Below are 25,673 nucleotides of genomic sequence, written 5' to 3' on the forward strand. Positions count from 1 at the left end.
ATCTAAGTCTTATTTCTCCCTAAAACACAATTAAAATATCACTAGCCTTAGCATTACATAGTAACTTTAGATATTGGTAGATCGATTCATAGTCCATGTGGATTTGATATCTTTTAAAACTACACGACACGACTGTGCACTTGCAGTCTTCCGACTAATAGACATATAAAGTCGTGATCAACACACCCTTTAAATAGAAACAACAAGAGTGGATCTTGTGGAGGGGTGCTAATACCTTCCCCCCACATAACCGACTTCCTTGCCCATTTTTCTGATTGCGAGACCTTGTTCTTGCTCATTTGAGGTTTGTTGGTATTCTCTTTCCCCTGTTGGGATAAATATGTTCAGTGGCGAATATGTTATTTTTCGTGGTAGCGATAAGAAGAACTCATATAAATACAAAGATTGTTATTACTAGATTCTTTCTTTATGGAATGTGAAGTCTCTCTCAAGATTGATTTAGAAAGGAAGTCTTGAGTTAGGTTGCTAGAGAAAGAAATTCTTGAACTAGTGTGTTTAGGAAAGAAATTCTTGAGCTAGGTTGCTTGATCAAGGAAGTCATGAACTGGTGTGTTTTGGCAAGGAAGCCTCGAGCTATGCTGTTTAAGCAAGGAAGTTTTGAACTGGTGTATTTAGGAAATGAAGTCTTAGACATATTGTTTAAGAAAGGAATTCTTGAGTTAGGTTTCTTGAGCAAGGAAGTCTCATTCATAAATGATTGAGCAAGAAAGTCTTAGACTGATGTGTCTAAGAAGACTGTAACCAGAATTGATTATAGTGGATATATCTTGTGGGACATTGAGATTGGATTACTCTAAGTTTTAGAAGAATCGGGATATATTGTGTGTCACCTTTTTTACTTATGCATCTTATTATATGTTGTGCATTGAACTCTGTATCTGATTCAGACTTTAACCGATGTTTAGAATCTGAGCTTCATTATCAGATTTTAAGTTGAAGTTTGAAAAGAAGTACAATCTAATATACACAATTCAACACCCCCCTTTTTGTATATTTTTCTCACCTTCAAAATTTTATTGGGTTATGGCGTGTTAGTAGTTCTAAAATGTCTAGGGTTACTAAAACAAAATCTAGGGTTATCAAAACAAAACAAAATCTAGGGTTATCAAAACAAAACAACTCTAAATAGCCAAATCTATTATAGTTATAGAATTTTAAATAGATTGATTTGTTTTATTCCTATTTAATTGTTTACCATGTGCTCTACTGGTTTTAAACCCTAATCCAGTTTTATTTAAAGAAAGCTTTTGAGTTGATAGAATAAAGTCAATGTTTTTTTTCTCTTTAGTAAATTTACTTAGGTTTCATGCAAATACGTCTCTTCCTTTTTCATCGAGATACAAGTTTCTCATGTTCTAGTTGGGTTTCTTATATTAGCAATTTCGTGCTTAAGCATTTCATTATTCTTTTCAAGAAACTCTAAATAATCCTTAAGGTCTAATTTACGTTTTATAATCTTATCATTTTCTTCAATTAACTTCAAACTTAATTTAAATAATTACCTGTATGATAATTTTGTTACCTCGTGGGCAGGCCCGACCCAATGCCTAGGCAAGTGAAGTGAGACAGTGGCCTTGGGCCTCATTTTGTTGGGCTATAAAAAGGCTATAAAACAAAAGACCTCCAAATATAAAATTTAAATAATATAATATATATTCGAAAAGAAATATTTAAACATAAATTATCGTTGGTCCAACAGTTATAGCTTGCACTTATATATTGTCAATTTTCTGTCACTTTTTCATTTAATTTTGTTTATTTATCATAATAATTATTATGTAATAAATTGGTTCATCAAACAAAATATTGTTCACCAATACACTTATGTTATAAGTTACTTTTATAATTATATAAATATTACTTTAAATATAAATTATAATTAATATGGTTTAATTAATTATAAATAAAAAAATTAGTCATTTTTTATTTTTTAATTAATTATTAAAATAATTTTAACAGTTTAACAAATTCGTCCAACAATAAACTATACACATATATTATAATTATTTATTTATTTATTAAGTTCAAAAAATATTGTTTTTTAATTATAAATTTATAATTAATGGCAAATAATAGCCACACCACACATATATTTTATTTTTTATTTGAAAAAATTAGGTGTAATTTTGATATTAATATATTATTTATTCTCTTTTTGTTTAAAAAAATGATTAAGATTTATTTTTGTTTCCACACGAATAAAAATAAATGTTTTTAAATGTGATTTAAAGATTGGATTAATAAGTTTTACATGATTTGGAGATTATTAGTTAATTTTAATACTATTTAAGGATTGTAGCGGGGAAAATCTGATATCGAAGCCATAGGATCGACTCGAATCAATATTCCGTTTGAAATCGCCACTGCGCTTTATTGTTTCCAAAGAGAAAGGGAAAAGAACTTAAAACCCAAAGTTTTGTTTTTAAAACAAGAAAGAGATCTCAGGTACGGGTGTTGATTATATGAGGGGAAGGTTTAAAGCACCCCTCATATTTGTGGTACTCCACAGGAACCTTTTTGAAAATCTGTGTCGTGTGTGCTAAAAAAAGGGGTTTGTTTTATTTTTAAAATAAGCTCGGCAAAACGTTAAGCTTTGGGCCTACATACCTCCTCGGTGCAATGGAGAAGTCAGAGCTAATGTAGTTCCGCTTAAAGGGAAAACGGTTTTTAAAACGAATAAACACTTTATCGTCGTCGGAGAGAAATACTCAGCCATTGATTTTGAGCATGAGAATAAACAAGTTCTTTGCATCGCAAATGAAAGAAGGGCTCCAACTCGGATAGAAATCGACGAGTATGCCACTAGCTCTCTCACGCGGAAAAGATTTCATTATATCAATCAATTTCAAAATCGTGGGGTATAACCACTCGTTTCGACAATTAACAGTGTCTAAACTTTTGAAGAAAAGGCCACTAAGGGCAAAAGATATTTTAAAAGAAAAGGTTTTGAAAAGATTGCAAACATAAGAAGATTTTTGAAAAAAGGGAGAAGATTTTGAAAATCTAAGAAGTGAGAGGAGATGAAGAGGCTAACCTAGTGCGTAAAATAAAAGCTAAGGAAAGAAACGGTCTAACCAAATAAGAAGCCAACACTTGACATTATGAGTCAAGGTAGATTTCCCATCCTTTGGAATTATCAATACCAACACATTAACACTTGGGGATCCATATGAACTTATTATCTTAGCACCACTTTGCATTAAGCACATTAAGATTCTGACGAAAATCGGGCAGAGTAACGGCTGTTTTCGGGTAAAATCCTTATCTCAATGCCTTGGAATTAACCATCAAGGGCTTTCAAGGAAATACCTGCATACACAAACAGACAACAATCCAATGCCAGACAGACAGAACAACAGCAGAGTAATAACAGAATAAGGGTCCAGAGGCACTAAGTCCATAAGTCCGAATCTCCAAAATGCTAGGGATAGTAACCAATAGTCCGAAAGAGAGCCTTAGGTGTTTTTTAGATTTTTGTTGATTATTAGTGTTTTAGCATAAAAGTAAAGTATGGTCCAAGTGGACAAAGAGAAAATAGCGGAAACATAAACATATGTCCAAGTGGACAAAGAAAAAATAGCGGAATATAAACGTCCAAATGGACAAAGGAAAAATAGCGGAATGTAAATATGATGAAATGATAAAATAAAGCGATAAAGCGAGAAATATAAAGAGCAATATAATAAAAGAGCGGAAATTAAAGTCAATTGTTAGATGTTAAAGATAACCATCTTGAAACTTGTCAAGTATGTTATCAAAGTTAGTAATGAAGATCGATGGTGAGTGAAGGATGTCTCGGATTTAAAGTCAATGGAAATTTATCAGAAGCTTGATAAAATCATAGCGACTACACGATAAACTTCCATAAGTCATAAATCAACCGCATACAATTCTCTTCCATATTTGATCTTTTTTATTCGGGACACGAAATATTGCGCTATGTTAAGCAGATCGCCAAGTGATTTATGTAGAAATCACCCTACAACGAGGCCGGTCAAAACTTTATGTGCTAATGCATGCGAGAAGAGCGATATGTAGATCGCCTTCCGAAAGCAATACCGCACGAAAAGAAAATAGGTAACGATCTAGTCTTTACCAAGAATCCATAGAATTCGCAAAGTGTTAAGACTTTCATCGATCAAAAGAAAAAAAGAAGGAGAAGAAGATAAAATGCATAAAGTAACATCAACTCACACTATCATTAATATCATTCATCTAATATTATGGATTTGGTCATTTCAAACCTATCAACATCCTAGATCCAATGATATTAACGAAGTGGAGGAAGTAGGAAGCCAAAACAAGCATAAAAAAGGCAAAAAAAAAACACATTCTGCCAGCACGAAATCGATTTACCTCTGTAGGAAATCGATTTCCTGAGTGCGGAGTTCAAATTTTGAAAAAAAATAAGGTGGAAATCGATTTCCTACAGAGGGAAATCGATTTCCTGCGTGCAGCATTCAAAAAATCAGCATTAGGAGGCATAAAACTTGACTTAAGCAAACATACAAACACCTTATGATCACACATCAATTGGAGCACGAATTTTCCATCAATTCACCATCAAATAGGACCAATATAGCATCTAAGATGCATCACACACAAGCACAAAAGAATCACATTATGATAGATGAATAAAGATGAAGAAAATTACCAAATCTTGAACAAAACTTAGATCTACTTCAAGAATCACCAACACAAATCTTGATCTCTCTACAATTGAAGAAAAAAGAGTGAAATGGATGGTGGTTTAGCTCAAAGTTTGTGAGGTTCAAGATGTGACTCACAAACTTTATGAAAGAAAAAGAGCTTTGGTGAATTTGGTAAGGATGAGGAGAGAAATTGCAAGGGGTTTTTTGGCTCTCAAAGCTTGAGAAATGAGAGAGTAGAGACCTCTATTTATAGGATGAGAGCAAGAGTAGTGGCAATTTGGTCATTTGCTCTTGGTTAATTAACTTGTGTTTAATTGGTAATTAAATGGCATTTAAATGGTAAAAAATGGTAAAATGAGGTTAAAATGGAATTAATGAAGGGAATTATTTTGGTGAGGTGGAAAATTGGTAAAATGACAAAAATGGTCAAAGAAAATAGGTGCCAAAATCAAATCAAGCTTCCCTCTCTATTTTTTTTGAATTTCGCCTAAAGGAAATCGATTTCCCCATGAGTGAAATCGATTTCACTCCGTTCCAGAAGAGAAATTGGCGCAAAATACACTAGGGAAATCGATTTACCCAGGAGGGAAATCGATTTCATGCTGTCCAGAATGTGATTTTGTTGAAAATTGCTGCAGGGAAATCGATTTACCCAAGAGGGAAATCGATTTCATGCTGTCAAAAATGTGGAAAATGCCTTGCTTATGGATGTCTTGGCTTAGTACCTACAAAACAAAAGCATACAAAGAAACAAAGCAATATTTTTGATATTTGGGTTAGTATAATATGCATACAAGATAAACAATCATTGGTGCTTGATGGTCCCTCTTATTGATGACGTGAGTGCAACACCACAAATAAAACTTCCAAGTGAAGCTCTTGATTAATGATTGGGATATGAATGATATATGATCTTAGGGTCAAAAATTAGGGTATGACAAGGATTAATAAGAACAAAATAATAATTTTAATATTTATTTAATAACTTATTTTATTTTTAACATAAAAATTATTACAATTATTATAAAATATTTTTTAAAATTTTGCCTTTGGCCTAAAAATTCGTTGGGTCGACCTTGCTCATAGGCGTCTTTTTCATGAGATGCCATCAAGCACACTTCATCTTTATTGAAAGAAGATTCTTCGAAGTTTCTTCTTAAGACTGACATCATTTATAATTTGTAGAGGCTTTATTATCCTTTTTCTTCTAAAAAATTCCACTATATGGGATTTCTTTTTCGCATCCTCTTACAGATGAAATTTTTTTATTTGATGTTGAATCCTTCGAGGATCATTCGACTACTGAATTTGTTCTTTCAAAGGAAATTTCATGAGTTGTTTTGAAGGAGCTTCAATAAATTATTAAGGATTCTTCAAGATTTGAGCTTATGCCTTCGTACTTAAGTAATTGAACTAATTCGTTCAATTTTTCTATAATTTCTTACTTCTTTAATTTTTCCTTAAAACCGTAAACAATCCGATCTCTTAATTTAAGAATTGGATTAAACATTTTACTTCATTCTTAACTCTTAAATATTTGTTAATAACTAACATTATCACATTATTTCTAATATTTTTAAATTTAGAGAGGCATTTATGAATAAAAACTTTCATCTTGATAATTCGAGATGACAATTCTTATGTTCACGAAACAAACAAACTCAATTTCCATTGCTTTCCTCGTTAATTGAAACCCTTTTAAAGAATTCTAATAACCATGCCTTTTATTTCCAAAATAAATGCAAAAAAATAGAATCATTCTAATTTTAACTTTGGCTCAATTAAAGTGATATTTTCAATTACACAAATATCTATAATTATAAAGTACTTTATCGCTATCAAATTTAAATGAGACAAGAAATTTAACTAAGTTTTAATTATTTTCTAAAATATGACTGAGTTTGTTAATATTATATGATAAAAGATGTTTGAGTTATTTCCGTACAACCAGTTGCTTTTCAAGACACCATGCATGCATGTAAATGTTAACGACCTCACAAATAATGCCGAGAGTTTCAGAAAAGACCAAGGAGAGTGCAGGAGAACCATGGGTATTCTTGGGTCTCCTACCCCTCTTTGACCCTCCAAGGCATGACAGTGCCGAGACAATTCGCCGCGCTCTTGACCTCGGTGTTAATGTTAAGATGATCACTGGTGACCAACTTGCCATTGGAATAGAAAACGGCCGCAGACTTGGAATGGGAACCAACATGTACCCTTCATCCTCCCTTCTTGGCCAATGCAAGGATGCATCTATTGCAACAATTCCAATTGATGAGCTCATTGAGAAGGCTGATGGATTTGCTGGAGTCTTCCCTGGTAATCACATTAATTTAAACCCATACTGAGCACTCTAACTCAGAAAAATAAGCCAAGTTTTAATTGCAGTCGTTGACATTGCAAAGAATCATGATCAAAATACAGTCACAGACATCAAAAGTTTTATGTTGGGACCTATTTTGTGGTCACGCTTAACGAATCTTTTTTAAGAAATATGAAAATTGGCTAGCAAAAACCTTTTACATGTGGCATGCAGAGCACAAGTACGAGATTGTCAAGAGGTTACAGGATAGGAAGCACATTTGTGGTATGACCGGAGATGGTGTGAACGATGCACCGGCGTTGAAGAAGGCAGACATTGGTATTGCAGTCGCTGATGCAACTGATGCCGCAAGGAGTGCCTCAGACATTGTCTTGACAGAGCCAGGATTGAGTGTGATCGTGAGTGCTGTGCTGACAAGTAGGGCCATCTTCCAAAGGATGAAGAACTACACAATCTATGCAGTTTCCATCACAATCCGTATCGTTCTTGGGTTCTTGCTCATTGCTCTAATATGGCAGTTTGACTTTTCTCCTTTCATGGTTTTGATCATCGCCATTTTGAATGACGGAACCATCATGACCATCTCCAAGGACAGGGTGAAGCCATCTCCTGTTCCTGACTCATGGAAGCTTATCCGCATCCTCAAGTTTCTTATCCGCATGGGACTCACAGGCAGTGCCTGGGACAACATGCTCCAAAACAAGGTCTAAAACAAATATTACCATTACATAAAGATTGAAGCTTTCCTTTTTTATTCTATTTATGTGTCTGTAGCCTTTACTTTACGACGTTGCTATTCACTAACAAAATGAATGCTCAGATGTCACAAATTTAAAAGAATATGAAAGAAACAGTCACATTTTACAAATTCGAAGAGGGTATGGTGTATGAAATAGCCGATGAGAGATTTCGTTATGATTTCTTGATACACTCTGGCAACGAATATCATTATGCTATTTTACTTACCATATATTGTTGGTGTGGTGATGCAGACTGCATTTACAACAAAGAAGGACTACGGGAAAGATGAGAGGGAGGCTCAGTGGGCAACGGCTCAACGCACAATGCACGGCCTTCAATCCCACGAGGCCCCGAAGCACGGTCACCACCATGACCACTCTGAAATGGCTGAACAAGCTAAGAGACGTGCTGAGAATGCTAGGTGAGTATTGACAAGTTGGCTTCAAAATAATGCATCTATACCATAACCTATTGCAGAAACAACTCCAAAACTAACTAGCAATTTCTTTGGTGTTGGAAAGAGGCTACTTAGAGAGTTTCTGCAAACATTTTTACAAGAGCATGCACTGATGTTTCGTCGTTTTATTGAATTTTGCAGGCTAAGAGAGCTACACACACTCAAGGGACACGTTGAATCAGTTGTCAAGTTGAAGGGTCTTGACGTTGAAACCATGCAACAACACTACACAGTCTAAAAAAATATTTTAACAGTGGAAGAAAAGAGCCGATTCATATTTGTATAAACAACTGGCTAGCTTAGGCTGCTCATGAAGATGTGGTCGGATACCTCTGGCTTGAAATTAATTTATCCTCTTTTTTGTTGTCCAACATTTTTTGTTCTTCTTCCGAAATATGAGTAAAAATATGATAGATCTTATATACTCCCAATCCCGTTTTTACAAGGATGTGATAATCACATTGACACTTAGCATAGGTTAATTAGGTTTTGTAATAACATAGATGGCTATTTGCAGAAGCAAAGGAAATGCTGTAAATAAAATCGAAAGGTTAGAAAACACTATGTTTAAGCTTTATAAAGCAATAAAATTTATATGCAGTTTTTACATGCTGTTTTTGTTCATCACGATTCAGTGCGTCGATTCGACTTAATAAAGTCACAATTTAGATGCCTGATCCTATTTTATTTTAGAAAAATGTTTGTGGCTGCCCTTTTTTCATACACCTATGTAACACCTGATTGAACATGTGCAAAAATGTGGTTAATTCAATTGAGCTGATAATTAGTTCGATTTACATGATAAATTTGGTTAATTCATATAGTTGAATTAACCATAATTTTAACAGAAAGGCACCAAGGAAAATATGTTTTTCAATATACTGCAAAACTATGATGTCCTCTGAATAGTGACAGTTGAATGCTAAAATTTGGGGTTAATGTTTTTCCAAGAAGTCAACTCAGATGGAATTACTCCTTCATTACAGGAAAGTGCGGCATGTGCCATCAAATTACCTAGCCAACCATGGTATAACAATCCTCTTGAACCTAACCCTCCAAATAACCAATACTTACATCTATGATTTCTGCCTATCAAATCATTAATACAACCCAAAAGTGGAAGCGATCCTAGGGGAGTGAGTGGAGGCATTGCCCTCAGACCAGCTTTTGCTCCAGTGAAAACCCAATCCTTTATTCCAGGATATATAGTAGATGCCTTCGGCAAGAGCTCGTGAAGAGCTTTTGAAGCTTCGTCAATTGAAACATCCGGTAATGAATTTATAGATTTCCACTCCCAAGTTGAGCCCACTTTTAGACTCCGAGAGCTCTCAACGGCTATCCATGCATCTGATAATATGGAAGGTCCGTGCTCAGGATAACACCTGGAAGACAAGGCTAGATAATTCTTAAATGGGATATTAACTTAAGAGCAATCACTAGCAAGTTGTATTCAATAAAGATTCCTTCCGAGAAAACAATACTCTTGATGTAATACGGCCTAATAGTTGTTTCATGAGACGCCAATTGTACGAAACTAAAGACTTTTTCAGATTGAAAGCATGCTAAACATATAACTTTACCTCGTAATATCAGGTGGTTCCATGTTCAAAATTACACCCCTACATGTCCTTAAAGGAAGCCTCCCAGAAATCTCAGGAAGGGTGTTCGCTTTTGCACCCAGGCATATGATGACTGCGTCGTATTCCCCTGAGACATGAAACATATTTAATCAGTCTTGAGAATGTAAAGCTTGGATTAAATGTATGATCTGACTAAGAAAAAGTTATCGTAAAAAAGCTAAGAAAAAATATTTTAACTAATGTGCTTATAGAAACTGAATCAGAAAATGAATTTCTTTATTGACTGAATGTACAAATCTCTGCATGATTGAATCCTTTTCCTTTGTTAACAATATCATATCAACCAGCTCCATTAATAGCCCGTGTCTCCTTGCTAATTGCTCTGAGTGCTCTCTCCGCAAACAGGCCCAAGTGCGACAGTTTAATTGGTGGAAGCAGCCTACACAATACCACTCCTCTAAATTTGATTTTAACATCCAGAGGTCCTTCAATTCCACTAACAAGGCAGCAACCACCTTGTTAGTAACACCCCGCACAGCAGTTCCGGTAAAGAAAGCTTTGTTACTATGTCAAGGACCTATAGCTCCATCCTTAGTAAATAAATACCTACTTACCTTTCATGCTGGCTTCGTACAGAGCGTCTATCCATGCAGCTACAGCTGTCTAGGAAATGATTCCTATCCATGCAGCTACCGCCCTCCACGAAATAATTCCTCTCGTCTTTACTCTCTATCTTCTCCTCTGTCAAGTCGTGACTGCTTGGCTGTTTGAGGAAGCTCTTCCTTAACATAGCTACCATCAGGTTTGTTTCCTTGATTTTCCTTGAAACGATTTTGGTTTCTCCTTTGTCAATAATGTTTTCTCCATTTTGATTTATTAGAATTGTGGTTGGGAGGGCTAACTCAACCTTACGAAACCAACTTGTAAGGTGAGTATTGTCTCCACTTTAACACACCCCTCACGCCCAATGTTAGGTGCTTGGCTTGGGCCTAAGCCCAACAAATGCGTCAAATAGAGAAATATATGTTATATTTGCTGATGTGGCTAGTTTGTTAGAGGGGAATGATAGTTATATAAAGGATAGGGATAGCAAGAGGGGGAAGTAATTTTTATTTCTCTTGAATTTGGGTTCCTATCACCCAACACTATTGGACTTAGGGTGTGGATATAAATGATAGGTGGCCTAATAGAGGAAACCAAATAGCATGTGGCCCAACAAATCTTTAACAAGGCTCGGATAGCATATGAGAATTGTGGTTGGGGCTAACTCATCTTTACAAAACCAAAGTGTCTCCACTTTAACATGAGTGTTCCTTTGTTTCCCATAAAATAGTCTTTACTCTTTGCAAACTGTGTTCAATGTTCAATCATGCTTCTTTTCATTCCAATCAATTTCTAGTCAAAGGTGATGAATTTGTCATGCTTCTTTTCATTCCAATCAATTTCTAGTCAAAGGTGATGAATTTATCGTTCTGGTTGATTCGCTCCAAGAAAACCACCAGAGGTGAGCTTCTCTATCCAATGCCATTATAGATTTGTTTTTCAGGTAGGCAAACATTAGTTGTTAGGTTAGTATTTTCTCCTTTTAACCTTAGCTCAAACCTATATTGTCAGTTGTCACTAGTGCACTATAGCAAATAGTGTACTGGTTCGGCGTAATGCTTTTGGCCTGCGAGCCAATGTCAGCACGGTTGTTGCGGCTGCTAATGCCGTTCCAAAGTGATATCACGTCTTCTATTAGGGTTTCGGAGGGTAAATTCCCCACACACTTTTATTAAAATCGTTCTCTTTTTTTAAGAGCATATATTTAAATGCCCTGTCCCAACCAACTCTTTTAAAGGTGATGTTCTATTCTTCATCCTGTTATTTGCTTGCTTACAAACAATCGTTTTGTTCTCCATCTAACTTTTAGCTCTGTTTTGTTATATTCTTCTTCATTGATTAAGTTTTATTTCTCTATACTTTAGGTTCTTTCACTATTAAGTATGATGGTATCTTTAATCTTGTGTATTTCTCAATTTTTTAGCATTTATGTTTACTTTGTACACAGATCGCAATCCGCTATACATCTATAGCATTTTAGGGGGTCAGTGCTACGCAATACGATATGAGATTAACTACCCAATCCCCCCTACTCATTCGTCATAGTATTTAATTCGTCTTGCTCTTGCATAAAAATACCAAATTCAAATTGTTGCATCCACCTAATTTAGAGGGAAAACCAAAAGTAGTTATCATGTTTACACTCAGAGAACAACACAGTGAGTAAAAGAACGAAAACCTAAAAGAATTACAAAGCATTATTACCTTCAAACTCAGAAAGTCCATGGACAGATTTTTTGTGTAAACTGAGCTGCTTCTCCCCAGAGCCTTGACAAGATGAATCTTTCACTAAATTCTCACATGCTCGAAAAAGTGCCTAATAGTATATTAGCAAAATGAATGAAAGTCAGCGGTAAGGTAACCTGAAAAAAGAAAAGAAAGAATCCACACAGCAGAAAAATTTAGAACTAGTCACGCAAACCTCGAGGTAGTGTTGAGGATTGATATTTAGCGCTTGAGGCATAAAGAAAGCTGTGTTAAATGGTAATAATATACCAGGTAAGAGACCTTGAGCCTCTTCATTACTAAGCGTTTCTACTCTGCAGCAAGGAAAACAAGTCTTGGCATTCTAAAAACAACATAACGGACCATTATCAGTACGAAACTCAAGTCTAATATAACCAATATTTCCACGATGTATGAAATCAGAGAGATTACATCATTCAATTTGGCCATGTTCTTCATATCCATTGCCGGTCGTAAGATACCCCTGAAGTCAGCTGATCATCAGCATTGTAAAGAAACTCTAAGATTCCAACGGTATACGGAGTTTTCAAACTAAAAAGGAAAACTTTTTCAAAGACGAGACAGTGGAAAACAAACTAAAATACCTTTTATTAACCGCAAAAGCTTTCATGTCTTGAATTATGCAGTCTTTGGAAAGACTAGCTTCTTCGGCAATACTCAAAAGCTTGATGCTTTCTTTCCAACACTGAGCACCCTCCCAGAGAGGCTTAACTATATCATTCAGGATATTCAAAACAATGACAATATGACAATAAACCGTTACATCCATAGACAGTAGTTGAAGATGAAAAATGAGAAATGTTGTACCTTTTGGGGAATAAGGGTGAAGAAGACCTCCAGAGATTCCAGAAGCACCACCCCCAATACCCACTTCATCATATACATCAATTTTTAGGTTCAACTCCTTAGGACTATGCTGCAGGGTTAATTCTCACCAACATTAGGGTTTATACACCACAACACACAGCATTCATGGTAGAGATGAAAGATGAGAGTACCTTGAACAAATGCCAGACCACAGAAAGGCCGGCGAAACCGGCACCGAGGACGGCGAACCTGAAATAGAGAAGTAGTTAGTATAGAGGGGGTGGTTATTGATGAAATGAGTAAAGGAAGAAAGAAGCTATTATTACCTGAGAGGGTGTTGTTGAGTTAGAAGAGAAGGAGATGGAGGAATAGCATAGACAGCGTTGTTGTGAGTTGTGGAAGATGATGAACGGCGAGGTAGAATCATAGGATTAGGGTAAGAACATAAATTTAGAGTCTTCATGTGTTCTGTTTGTCTCCCCAACGTCCGGTAAGAGGAGTAGTATTCAAAGAGGCAGAGTTTACTAATGATTTTTAAAACTCAAAAACAAGATACCAATGAAGTCACAAATTATAAGTTAATTTAAGTTTAAACTTTTTTTTCTTTTAATCTTCAAATTTTGGCATCACATAGTTTGGACGAACCAATAACAAAGGGAATTTGAACACGGAGAAGTCGGTCATAATATAATAGAATAATAGTAGAAAGAGCAATAACAGTGGCGGGCGGCGAGATCAACAGTTTGGTTAGAGCATGTTTTTGTGACTTGTGATTTCTACTTTTTATGTTTGGAGTTTGGTTCTAAGTGTGTGTTTTGTTGAAAGGAGAATGTTCAAGCACACAAGCAAGAGACTTTTGAGTGCTTAAGCACACAAGTAAGAGACTTCTAACAATCTATCTAACAAATAAATGATAGTGATAGAGTGATAATTACACTTGATGTACAATCAGAAGTGTAAATAGATTACAACACAAAAAACTCTAAGACTTAAGAACTTCTAAGAATGTACAATTGATAGGAAGTTCTAAGTTAGCTTGTTCTCTTTGTTTTGACAAAGTAACTTATCGTTTTCTTGTCAAGGCACGATGTTGTATGTTTCTCCAAATCTTCAGCTTCTTTTATGGAGTTCCATGAAAGAGTCGTTGGAGAGAATTTCAAGCACAAGAGATTCGTTGAAGAGATATATCAACGAATCTATTGCAAAGCTTTCTCAAATGGTTAATATCATTGCAAACTCATTTGAACTTCCTTTGTTATAAAAGGAATTATCAGTTATAAACCTTTAGGCTTATGCAACTTTCCATTGAGTTATCATGTGACCAGAATAGAAAAAAATAACCTCAGAGTATAATAGTGAAGTGTCAGAAAATCCTTGGTTCTTGAGCTTTGACTGGATTCTGATCCTTCTGAGTCTGAATCTTAGCTTCTGGTCCTTAGACTCTAACTCTTTAGAGAATGGCTTGTTCAGAGTCTGGAGACTTTAGGTTATGATCAACTTGATCAGAAGTTGATTCTTGAGAGTCTGATCTTCTGAATCTGCCTCTTAAGAGCTTCTTTTTCAATGTTCAATGCAGTTTCAAAACTGACTTTCAATCAGTATATTAATACCTGTGCATTTGAACACACATTAGTCTACCCAATTGTTCTTTAAATATGTTGTTATTATCAAAACCTAGGAGATATGATATAAGTCAATTTTGTTCCTACAATCTCCCTTTTTTTTTTACGATGACAAATACAAGTATTTAAGAATAATGATTGTTGATTTAATTAACATTCTGACTTCAGGATCTGAGTCTGATAATCTTAAAGGTAAGGTATGTAAGTTCCTTCTAAGTCAGAAAATCCTAAGGGAAAGGTTTGTAAGCTTCCCCGAAGTCCTAGAAAAGTTAATTAAATATAACATTAAAATACAATAAACAATTCTTCAAAAGTTAAGCATAAACAAAATTAAATCAATTAGATTCAGATACTTATATACTTATCCTTTTTCTCCCTCCTTTTGTCATCAACAAAAAGATAAAAAAGAACATAAAAGATATTAAATAATAAACTTTCATTAACCAAAAAAAAGTCTAGATTTAGCAATAAGCTCAAATTCAAAAACATTTGAAAATACAAAAAAAAAGGTTAACTAGAATCCTAAAGCCTAGGGTTTTTGCTTCAAAATATCCAGGATAGCTTTGATGTCAAACCCCATAGCATCTTTTCTTCCCATCAGAAACTTTAGTTGAACATCTATCTCTTCTTGCTTCGTAGCCATGTCTTCTTGGATGCCAGCAATAGAAGTAAGTTTAGCTTCTAATTAATCTTCCTTCTTATTGGTAAAGACTTCAAAATTAGAAGATAGATTTTTCAAATTCTACAGAATTGAGACCATGGAGGTTGTAAGAGAATCCCACTTAGCAACATAAGCCATATAGCCAGATGATTTGAGTCTCTTAACAACTAGTTGTTGCATTTTATCAAAAAGAACAATTATATATACTTCTACATGATACTTGATAAGGGTTAAGTGAGACTCTTTCTTCAAATAAAGAAACTAGAGTTGTTTTAGTTCCATGTCCAGTTTCTGCTGAACAAGGATCTTGAAAAGGTTTGGGTTATGGTTCAGATACAGTTTGGTCAAGATAAGCTTGGCCTAGATTATTTTGTCCAAATTCAGTTTCATGGTGACTTTGAACAGGTTGGTTTGGGATAATTTCTTAATCAACCTTGGGAGTTGCACTTTTTAGTGTTGCAGCCGCCTTGCTAATGATTGTGTTTTTAACGGTATCTTCCTTTTTGAATCAGACTTTATTATCTTTGCATTTGTTCATCTTTGCACATCAAGTTCTGATGGTACTTGTATTGGATCATCTTCTGAAATCAGAAACATATAATTAGAGTACGGCATTTGCTTATACAAAATTTATTTGCTTGTTATCATCAAAACACCACAAATATGATTAGAACCAAACTATGTTCTAACAATCTCCCCCTTTTTGATGATGACAAAACATTTATGTTCTGTTTAGAAATTTTGTATATAAGGGAAATGGTCTCCCCCTGAGATGTATAATCTCCCCCTGAAATAAATACTTGAAGAGAAATGTAAATGATAACTTCCCTAAGTAATTTCTATGTCGTCCAGAAGTTCTAAAGTATCTTTCTTTCAGATGTCGCATAGAACACTTTTTGTTTCGGAAGATATTTCATTCACAATGAGTTCATGCACTTCTTAAGAAGTTCTTTCTTTTTAGAGTTTATCTGCAGACTTTCAGAAAGAAACTTTTTGTACTTTGTACTTGTTAGAAATGTTCAGATCATTTAGAATAGTATTTTGTTCAGACATGTTAAGCTTTTTCAATAATTAGAATATCAATTTTCTCCTTTTCAATGATGAGTACTTCAAAATTTCTAAAACCTTTTAGCTTAATTAATTTGTCATAATCAAAAAGATGTAATAAAGAATAAAACAATCAATAAAGCACACAAGGATGATCATACAAAATATAAAAACAAAATATCCAAAATACCAAATTCAAAAAAATTCATAAGGTAAACAAAATATTAAAAACAGTAAGAAGATCATAATTAGAAGATCCAAAACACGGCGTGAACTAAGGATTTTTAGGGATCAGAGAGAGCAAAAGGTTTTTTATTTCATTTGTGGATTCTTCTTGTCTCTTCATCCAGCTTTTGAATTCCTTGTTGGCCTTGTCCTGCCTGTCTAGACGTTCCTTCACTGCTGCATTTTCCTTTTTTAGCTCATTAAGCATGCTTAGCATTTGAGCAGATGGATCAGAAGTTGAGGCACTGTTAGTAGTTGCAAGCACATAGGAGACAATGATAATCTTAGGAGACAAACGATCTGCATCTATCAACCAAGTTGGTATTCTTCCTTCACAGATATCTTTAGGCACTTTGACTGGAATTTTGTTTTGCTATGGCCAAAGGATTTGCTTGATCATCATCGATATCCATGTGTTCAGAAGATGCGCAATAGGGAGCATTGCTGATCACTAGAGGAGGCTTTAACGCCTAGAGATCCATCACTAGTGTGATGACATTATTCCGACACTAAGCAAATTTCTCATTAGCATGAGTATGACATACTTCCTTGAGTTTGAGAGATTCAGAGTTGAATCTCCTTTTGAACGCATCCCAAAGGGCTTCTGAGGCCGCTGGGCTCCCGTTTGTTGCACAATCAGCTTTTAGTCTTGCAATCTAACCCTGTATCTTTGTTTCAAAATTCTTAAATAATATGTCAACATCTGTTGGGGTAGGTTCAAGATGTTGAGGTTCAGTGGGTTGTATTGGTTCAGGTTCAGGGGATTTCTCTGGTTCTGGTCCAAGAGATTGCTCTCGTTCAGGTTCACGAATTTTTCTTGATGAGCTTCAGGCAATTCAGTTGATTGGGGTTCTGGAGCGAAGACTTCTGCTGTGATCAAGTGTGAGTCTTTTGTATTGACTGGTGAGTTTTGTGGTGATGGTGAGGATGAGATAATTTGTACTTTAGATGATAATGGAATGGAAATGTGTTGTGGGGAGTGAGGTGAGGTAGTTTCAGTTGGGTGTGGTTGTAAGTGTGTTATTGATTCAGGGATAACAGATGTGTTATGTATTGGAATATTAGGCATTATCATAGTTAGGGGACTGGTGATGCCAGGGATGTTCCATGATCCATGACGCCATTCATAAGGTTTTGGGATTTAGTTTAAAAGTTGTGGTCTGATCTCAGAGGTTTCTGGACAGGCTTTTTCAACAAGAGTTGGTTGAACTTTTTCTGGTGAAGGTGTTGTATGTGGTTTTGAAGGAATAGGAGATACTTTCTCTTTTGGTGGGGGATTTGCTTGTTCTTTGGGGGGTGAAATTTGTTTTTCTGTGGGGGGTGAGAGTTCTTATGTATTTTGATTTGTTGGTATGGAAACAAGGACAGAATTTTCAAGTTAATTTTCTGGTTTAATTATTGTTTGAGTTTCATCAGATGGTACGGGTGAGGATTCCCTCTGTGTGGGATTTTGAAGGTCTGTTTCAGCTAGGATTTCTGAGGTGGTTGAATTTGTGAGATGGGAAGCTGGAACTGGGGTTTCTTGTTGCTGAGTGATGGTGTTGGTTTCTTGTGATCGAGATGCTTCAGTTGGTTCTGATGTTGGTTCAAAATTATCTATGTCTGATAGCAGTTGTGCAATGTTTTGATCTTGTTGATCAGAAGTTTGTTGAGGCAAGACTGGTTCAGGTGTTTGAGATGGACAAGGTTTGGAAATTTGGTGGTCAGGGGTTTCAGTAGATTGAGATTCAAATGGTTCAGATGTTTCAATATTATCATAATTAATAGCAGAGATGAAAGTAGAAGGATTACATGAATACTTTTTCTTCTTTCTCTTCTGATCTTTGGATGCTTTGGTAGAGGTTCCTTCTTTTGCAGCCTTTCTCTTCTTGGATTTCTTCTTCTTCCTCTGAACTTCTGGAATGGGGTCGTTTCTGCCCTGAAACCAAACTGGGTCGATTGGTATGCCTGCTTTCTTGTTTAGTTCTATGAAGTTAAGAATGATCTCTGGAGTGTCTCCAGCATTGAACAGGGGGAAGTCATCAATCTGAACTCTTCTTTTAGTAATGAAGCTTGTTGTATGAGTAGTAGGTGTACAGATAATTTCCCTGATGATGTTCATCTTCTTCAAATTCTTTCCACTTAGAGTTTTTCCACACGTTGGGTCTAACTCTTGCACCAGGTTTGCCTCTACTAAATGGGATATTAGGCCATTTTCTGTCAGAATATCTGAAATCAGCCTTGAAAGAGGAATCCAGTTTCTCTGACTCTTAACCTTCCAATTTTCTCTGGATTCGTTGACGTGAACCTACAAATGTCTGAAGAGAATGTATGATAGATCAATCTTGATATCTTTACCAAGACAGTATAGTAAGAATTGTTGATCGGTATTGACATAATCTGAGGAGCTTGTTGCTTTTCGATGAAAGAAGCAGCCCGGGAAGATTTTCGCCCAAACTTGGTAGTACTCCTTCAAATTTTTGAATTTTGAAGAAGGTTTCCCATTTATAAAGATTTCAATATAAACTGCTTCCATATCTGGTTTTCCGTCAGCAACTCCAACTACTCTTTCTCCTTCAAAACCGATTAACTGTCTAATTAGGTTTTTCGTGATAACAATCTGTTTACCCATGACAATTGACAGAATTGCTTTTGGTGTAGTAACCGCATGAATCCAAAATTCTTTAACAAGATGAGGGAAGACTGGTCCAATTAACCGGTTAAAGAAGTTTCCCTATCCTTGAAACTCAACTGCCGGAAGCAAGTCAAGTCTGTTTTCTTTAATGTTTTCCAAATCAACCATGTATTCACAGATTACTTCTAATTTATCCACAGGAAGAAGCATGGCCCTTTGCGGTTCAACATAACCCTTGGTTTGAAGACGGTTAACAGGGTTTTGATGGGATGATGAAGCGGACACCATTGATGTGCGGTTGATAATTTTTGTGAAGAAGAGAAGTAGGAAGCAAATAGCGTATAGGGTTTTGAAAACATAAGGGAGCGAAAAATAGACTGAATAGTTTCAAAAGCTATTTATAGGCACATGCAATAAGTTGAAAATAAAAAAAAAATAACAAAAAAAATTGGAATTTTAGGGAAACATAAAAGATTTTTATCAGACTTCAAAGATATAACCATGGTAAACATTTAATGAGTCCAATAATCAAGGATGAGAACATGACTTAGAAAGTGATTGGAACAGTTACCTAGTGTTTCGTCACCATACCTTGCACGAATGATCTTTTAGAGACTTACACGTGTTCGCATCTTAAGGTTAGTATGATACAACCTTTTATATTATGAACTTCAGAACCATGAACTTCTGAACCAGGTAGTTCAGATGTATTTCTTTGGAAATTATCTGGTTTCCTTAGGTTCATTTTTCTTTTTCAATAGAATATCTTCTGGATTGACTGAGTTGAATTTGTACTTTGCTTCAAAATCTTTAGAAGTTGTGAGAAGAACTTCTATTGTTTATATTGATTAACTCCTTTGGAGAAAAGAGACAGCTCATCTTCTTTCCCTGATTTGAGTATTCTTTTGCAGCCTGCAAAGTGTTAGCTTTACAATAATTGATTTTTTAGACAAAGGTATTACCTTACTTTTGAGATTTATTTTCATCATGTTTGGTGTACTGATGTGTTCTTCAAGGGATTCATTATCATGATTCTTTGATGATATGAATTCAGGGACCATTTGTTTCCATCTTCTTGGTAAACCTTTGAATATCTTTCCTTTGAAGTTTTGACTTGAAGATACACCTTTCTTCCAGCATTCTTTAGATAAGAAACATCTTTTGATGTAGTCTTTTTGATTTGATTAGATGAGTTGAGTTTGACTATCTGGCTTGCATTAGCTGTACTCATTTGATTTCGACTGCTTCATTTGATATATGCTCTTCTTGATGTCTGGATCTTCCTTAAGATTTCATATTGATCCACAAACTCCTTTTGATATGTAGATAATTTCCTCAGAGTTTTGAGCATCTATGTTGTGACAGCTTCTGATTATACTGAGTGTTTGAATATGACTTGTTTTCTACTCAGTGTGGTTTTTCTCCTTCTAGATCTCTCTACACGGTTAAGTGTTTGATTCTGAGATCAATAACATAACCAGACTCTGATACCAATTGAAGGTGGAGAAAAACACAAGAAAGGGGGGCTTGAAATGTGTTCTTTCAAATTTTATTTCCCTTTCTATAAATCTTTTCTTTCTTCTTAGTGTTAGGTGCCAAATCGTGTTAATATTTAGTTTAGTTAGTGGCACCTTTCGACCGATTTTATCGAGTATTCGCACAATTCCCTGAAGTTTTAGATAATTATTTATAGTTTATAACTTTTAGCTTTCATTTTATGTTAATATGTGTTTTAGTATTGATTGTGTAGGTTTTAGCTCATTTTGGGAAGCTTGGAGCTTGTTTTGGCCTTGATTGAAGACTGCTGGGGCAGAGATGTGCGCGTGTCGGGCGGTAATGGGGCGCGTCGCGCCCTGGGCAAGATATTTTGTGAAGCTTCAAGCAGAGATTTGCGCGCGTCGCGCGTCTGGGCAGTTTAACTTTTAAGTGTAATGGCGCATAGCGCGCTGGACGGCGCGACGCGCCTTGGACAGATTTCAGAAATCCTATATAAAGAGAAATTCAGATATTTTCCTTTCTTATTGATCATCTTTAGAGCTCAAGGAACCCAAATCTACTGTAGCAAACTGAGAATTGAAGATTCGAAGCTTTGATCGTCGATTAATCGCCGTAGATGCTTGTTGATCTTCATCCTTTCCTTCTTGAGCAAGCTACCATTTTCATGGATAGCTAAATCTCTTTTGTATCAAGATAAGATGTAATCTTCCTACACTTTTGTATGTTTTTCTTGTGAATATATTATGTATGAACAAGTTATGATCAATATAGATGGTTTAGTTTGTTTATTAAAGCTTTTCTATGGTATAAATGTTTGAGACATCAATGTTTGTATCTAGACCTAACTTTATCATCTATCAAACTATAAGTTGAAGACATGGATTTAGCGTTTGATGTTTACTTAGTATTGGTTTTAAAACGTTATTTGTATTGTTTAAACGGTGGAGAAATCGTCGGTTAAACAATACGGTAAATCTAGCTATATCGTTGCGGACATGGACGATATAGACGTCGATACGTAATTATATTGATCGTTAACAAGTTCATATACACATATTTATAAGGAAACATACAAATTTAGGTTGATGAAATCGAATCTTGATACATTTTCTTTAACTTAGAATTTTCATTAATTTACTCCTTGCTACTAAAATTGTTGAATGATCTTTTACCAACTAAAAACCAAAGTTACATTAACTCAAGACAAAATAGGCTATAGAACGGCGGTGATATCGCAATAATCCATGTGGATACGGTATAAACGAAAACTACACCATAATATTCTTTCAACAAAATGGCGCCGTTGCCGGGGATTGTTGTTTAGATATTACAAGCATTGCAATAGTTTGTTTTGTATTGAGTCTTATAATTAATCTCTTGTTTCTAAATTTATATTCCTTGTGTTTGTTAATTTGCTTGGTTAGTTTTTCAGATTACAGTTTATGCGAGGACGTGTACCTGCAGATCAACTCCTTTTTTATCCTGAGATTGAAAGGACTGCTCGTAGAGAGAATAGCAAAACTCGTAGGAGGAGGCAACTAGCTAGGGAAAGAAGACAACAACAAGAAGCATCTTCTTCTTCAACTCCAGTTGAGCACTTAGTTGAGGAAGAATTGGATGCGGATCCTAATGTTCCAGCGCGAGGGCCTTGTGCTAACAGCCCTCGTCTCAATGCATAATTTGCTCGTGATCAGGCCAATGGAAGAAACTCCGAAATGAAAACGGGCTTGCTTCAATTATTATACCAAAATCCGTTTACTCATCTAACAAAGTTCTACGAGATCGCCGGAACAAATGGTGCTCCGGAAGCCGGAGAAGAACAGGTGTTCAGGAGACTCTTTCCTCATTCCTTAATTGGAAAATCTAAGGAATGGTACCTTGATCAACCAAATAATGTCATGACAAATTGGAACGAGTTAGAAGAGAAATTTCTGGATCGGTTCTTTCCTCATAATAGGTTCATGGAAGCGAAAACTTCTATTGCGGTGTTCTCTCAAGGTCCGAATGAATCTCTCAATGAAGCATGGGAGAGGTTCAAGTCCATGGTTAGAAAATGCAAAGGTCATGGGTTTGATGAATTGTCTCAAATCCATATCTTTAGGAATGGACTCCAACCTCAACCAAAAACTCTTTTAGATGCTACCGCGGGTGGTTCGTTGATGTCAAAAACTGCTGCAGAAGCGATTGCTATCATTGATAGAATGGCTTTGAATGATCATTAAGGGAAACACAACCGTAGTGCATTGCAAAGAAAGCCGGGAGTTCTTGAATTGAATACTAGTGATGCAATACTTGCTCAAAACAATTTATTGACACAACAAGTAGAATTGTTCACTCAACAAATGTCAGAACTCCCTCAACAAATCAAAGAGATAAATGGTATCGCTTCTAAAAATCAACAGGTGATGTGTTGTGAATTATGTAGGGGTGACCATCAAACTGGTTTTTATCTTCCACCGGGTGAAAAGGTGAATTATGTGTCTAATCCTAATCAAGGTTATGGTGGGAGACAACAACAACAACCTTACAACAATAACCAAGGTTACCAACAAAGAGGTAATCAAGGTTATCAACAAGGATGGAGGCCGGATGCGGGTCCATCGAATCGTCAAAATCCTTATCAAGGTGGTTACAATCAACAACCTCAACAAACAAAGCTTTCAAAATAGGATACTCTTAGTCAATTCATGCAATTGCAAATTGCAAGTCAAAAGAGTACGGATGCGGCCATAAAGAACCTTGAAACTCAAGTCGGGCAATTGTCAAAGCAACTTGCCGATCAAAACAAAGGTCCTTTTCCGGCTACTACACAAGAAAATCCTCGTGAGCATTGTAAGTCAATTCTAACTCATAGCGGTAGAAATATTGATATGGGTGTAGGAGAAATAGTAGAGGAAGAAATTGTAGAAGTTGAAAAAGATAGGGAGATTGAAGTAGAAAAAAATGTTGAGGGTGATTTAGTTGAAAATGAGAAAGAGAAAGAATTAGTGGAAAAAGAAACTCTTGAGAAAGTAGTAGAAAAAGAGAGAAAAAAATTGAGTGTGAGTGAAAAGGGGAAGATGAAAGAAAACTCAATTCATGTGAAGAAACTACCTTACCCTCCCGGTCCGTCAAAGAAAGAAGATGCAAAGCACTATGCTCGGTTCTTGGACATATTTAGCAAGTTGCAAATCAATGTTCCTTTTTCCGAGGCATTAGAGCAAATGCCGATGTACTCTAAATTTATCAAAGACATCATCACTAAGAAGAGAAGATTCTTGGATCCGGAGGTAGTAACGGTGAGCTCTTGTTGTAATGCGTTAATTCAACGCACTACACCTATTAAATCAAATGATCCTAGACGGGTAACCTTGCCGATGTCTATTGGAAATGTTCATATAGGCAAAGGTTTGGTAGATACCGGTTCTAGCATTAATTTGATCCCATTGTCTATGGTGAGAAGATTAGGAATTAATGACTTGAAGCCGACTAGAATGATGTTATCATTAGCGGATAAGTCCACAACTCATCCTCATGGAGTTGCGGAAGACTTGCTTGTTAAGGTTGACAAATTTTGGTTCCCCGTTGATTTTGTCGTCATAGACATGGAAGAAGATCCTGATATACCATTGATCTTAGGAAGGCCTTTTATGAAGACGACACGAATGATGATAGATATTGATGATGGCTTAATGAAATTAAGGTACCAAGATGAAGAATTATGTCTTGACCTCTTTGAAGCCATCAAGCATCCGAGTGATGATGACGATTGCTTTAGAATCGATGCTACAGAAAAAGCTATAATGAAAGTGGAGAATCAAATACACTTGTCGAATCTTCTTGAGAAAACTTTAATGGAAGCTCTTGAAGTGCTCACCAAAGATCAAGAGAAAGAAATTGAAGATTGCTTGAGAAATCTAGAGGCTTGTGATGAGATGAATCCATTTGAAACTCAAATTGAAGAATTGATAGATGAGCCTAAAGTTGAAGAGCAAAAGGTGGAGTTGAATGTGTTACCGTCTCACTTGAAATACGTGTTTCTCGGTGACAATTCTACTAGGCCGGTTATCATTAATAGTGGTTTGTCTAGAAAGGAAGAGCATCGATTGAAGGAAATATTGATAAAGAATCAAGAAGCAATAGGATGGGTTTTATCCGACTTGAAGGGTATTAGTCCGGCCTATTGTATGCATAAGATTATGTTAGAAGATGATTTTCGGCCCGTGGCACAACCTCAAAGGCGATTGAATCCAACCATGAAAGAAGTTGTTAGAAAAGAGGTTGTGAAGTTATTAGAGGCGGGGATGATTTATCCCATCTCCGATAGCGAATGGGTGAGTCCGGTGCATGTAGTTCCTAAGAAGGGTGGATTGACGGTGGTGAGAAATGAAAAGAACGAGTTGATTCCTTCGAGAACGGTGACCGGGTGGCGTATGTGTATTGATTATCGGAGGTTGAACCAAGCAACAAGAAAAGACCACTTTCCATTACCTTTTATGGATCAAATGTTAGAGAGGTTAGTCGGAAGAAATTTTTATTGTTTCTTGGATGGTTATTCAGGATACAATCAAATATCAGTGAATCCGGCGGACCACGAGAAAACTTCTTTTACATGTCCCTTTGGCGTTTTTGCTTACCGAAGAATGCCATTTGGGCTATGTAATGCTCCTGCAACGTTTCAAAGGTGCATGCAAGCTATCTTGTCAGATTTGATCGAGAAAAGCATCGAGGTATTCATGGATGACTTTTCTGTGTACGGGTCGTCTTTTGACTTGTGCTTGAAAAACCTTGATGAGGTGATGGAGCGGTGTATTGAAACAAATTTGGTTCTCAAATGGGAGAAGTGCACTTTCATGGTAACGGATGGGATAGTTCTTGGCCACAAGGTATCTTCAAAGGGGCTTGAGGTCGATCCAGCAAAAATCGAAGTTATTGAAAAGCTTCCCCCTCCGGTGAATGTGAAAGGCATAAGGAGCTTCTTGGGACATGCTGGGTTCTATAGAAGATTCATCAAGGATTTCTCCAAGGTCGCGAAGCCGTTGAGTAATTTGCTCAATAAAGGTACGAAATTTATTTTTGATGAATCATGTTTAACAGC

At 35.9% G+C, this 25,673-nt stretch overlaps 2 protein-coding genes across 2 annotated transcripts; one reads left to right on the top strand and one right to left on the bottom strand.

Annotated features, from left to right (window-relative positions):
* The first annotated feature begins 6,676 nt into the window (after positions 1-6,676).
* Positions 6,677-8,803, top strand: LOC131597162 (ATPase 8, plasma membrane-type-like). The gene is made up of 4 exons (XM_058869871.1): positions 6,677-6,992; positions 7,210-7,700; positions 7,989-8,158; positions 8,336-8,803. The coding sequence occupies exons 1-4, from the start codon at positions 6,677-6,679 to the stop codon at positions 8,430-8,432; spliced, it is 1,074 nt and encodes a 357-aa protein (XP_058725854.1). The 3' UTR covers positions 8,433-8,803.
* Positions 8,804-9,089: 286 nt separating this feature from the next.
* Positions 9,090-13,480, bottom strand: LOC131594780 (uncharacterized). Its single transcript, XM_058866983.1, has 9 exons — positions 13,257-13,480; positions 13,122-13,179; positions 12,931-13,039; positions 12,708-12,834; positions 12,535-12,586; positions 12,299-12,445; positions 12,082-12,193; positions 9,775-9,901; positions 9,090-9,576 (listed from the first exon to the last, which is right to left on the bottom strand). The coding sequence occupies exons 1-9, from the start codon at positions 13,391-13,393 to the stop codon at positions 9,117-9,119; spliced, it is 1,329 nt and encodes a 442-aa protein (XP_058722966.1). The 5' UTR covers positions 13,394-13,480; the 3' UTR covers positions 9,090-9,116.
* Positions 13,481-25,673: the final 12,193 nt, after the last annotated feature.

Source organism: Vicia villosa, linkage group LG4 (genome assembly GCF_029867415.1).
Source record: "Vicia villosa cultivar HV-30 ecotype Madison, WI linkage group LG4, Vvil1.0, whole genome shotgun sequence".
In the NCBI taxonomy this organism is placed as follows: Eukaryota; Viridiplantae; Streptophyta; class Magnoliopsida; order Fabales; family Fabaceae; genus Vicia; species Vicia villosa.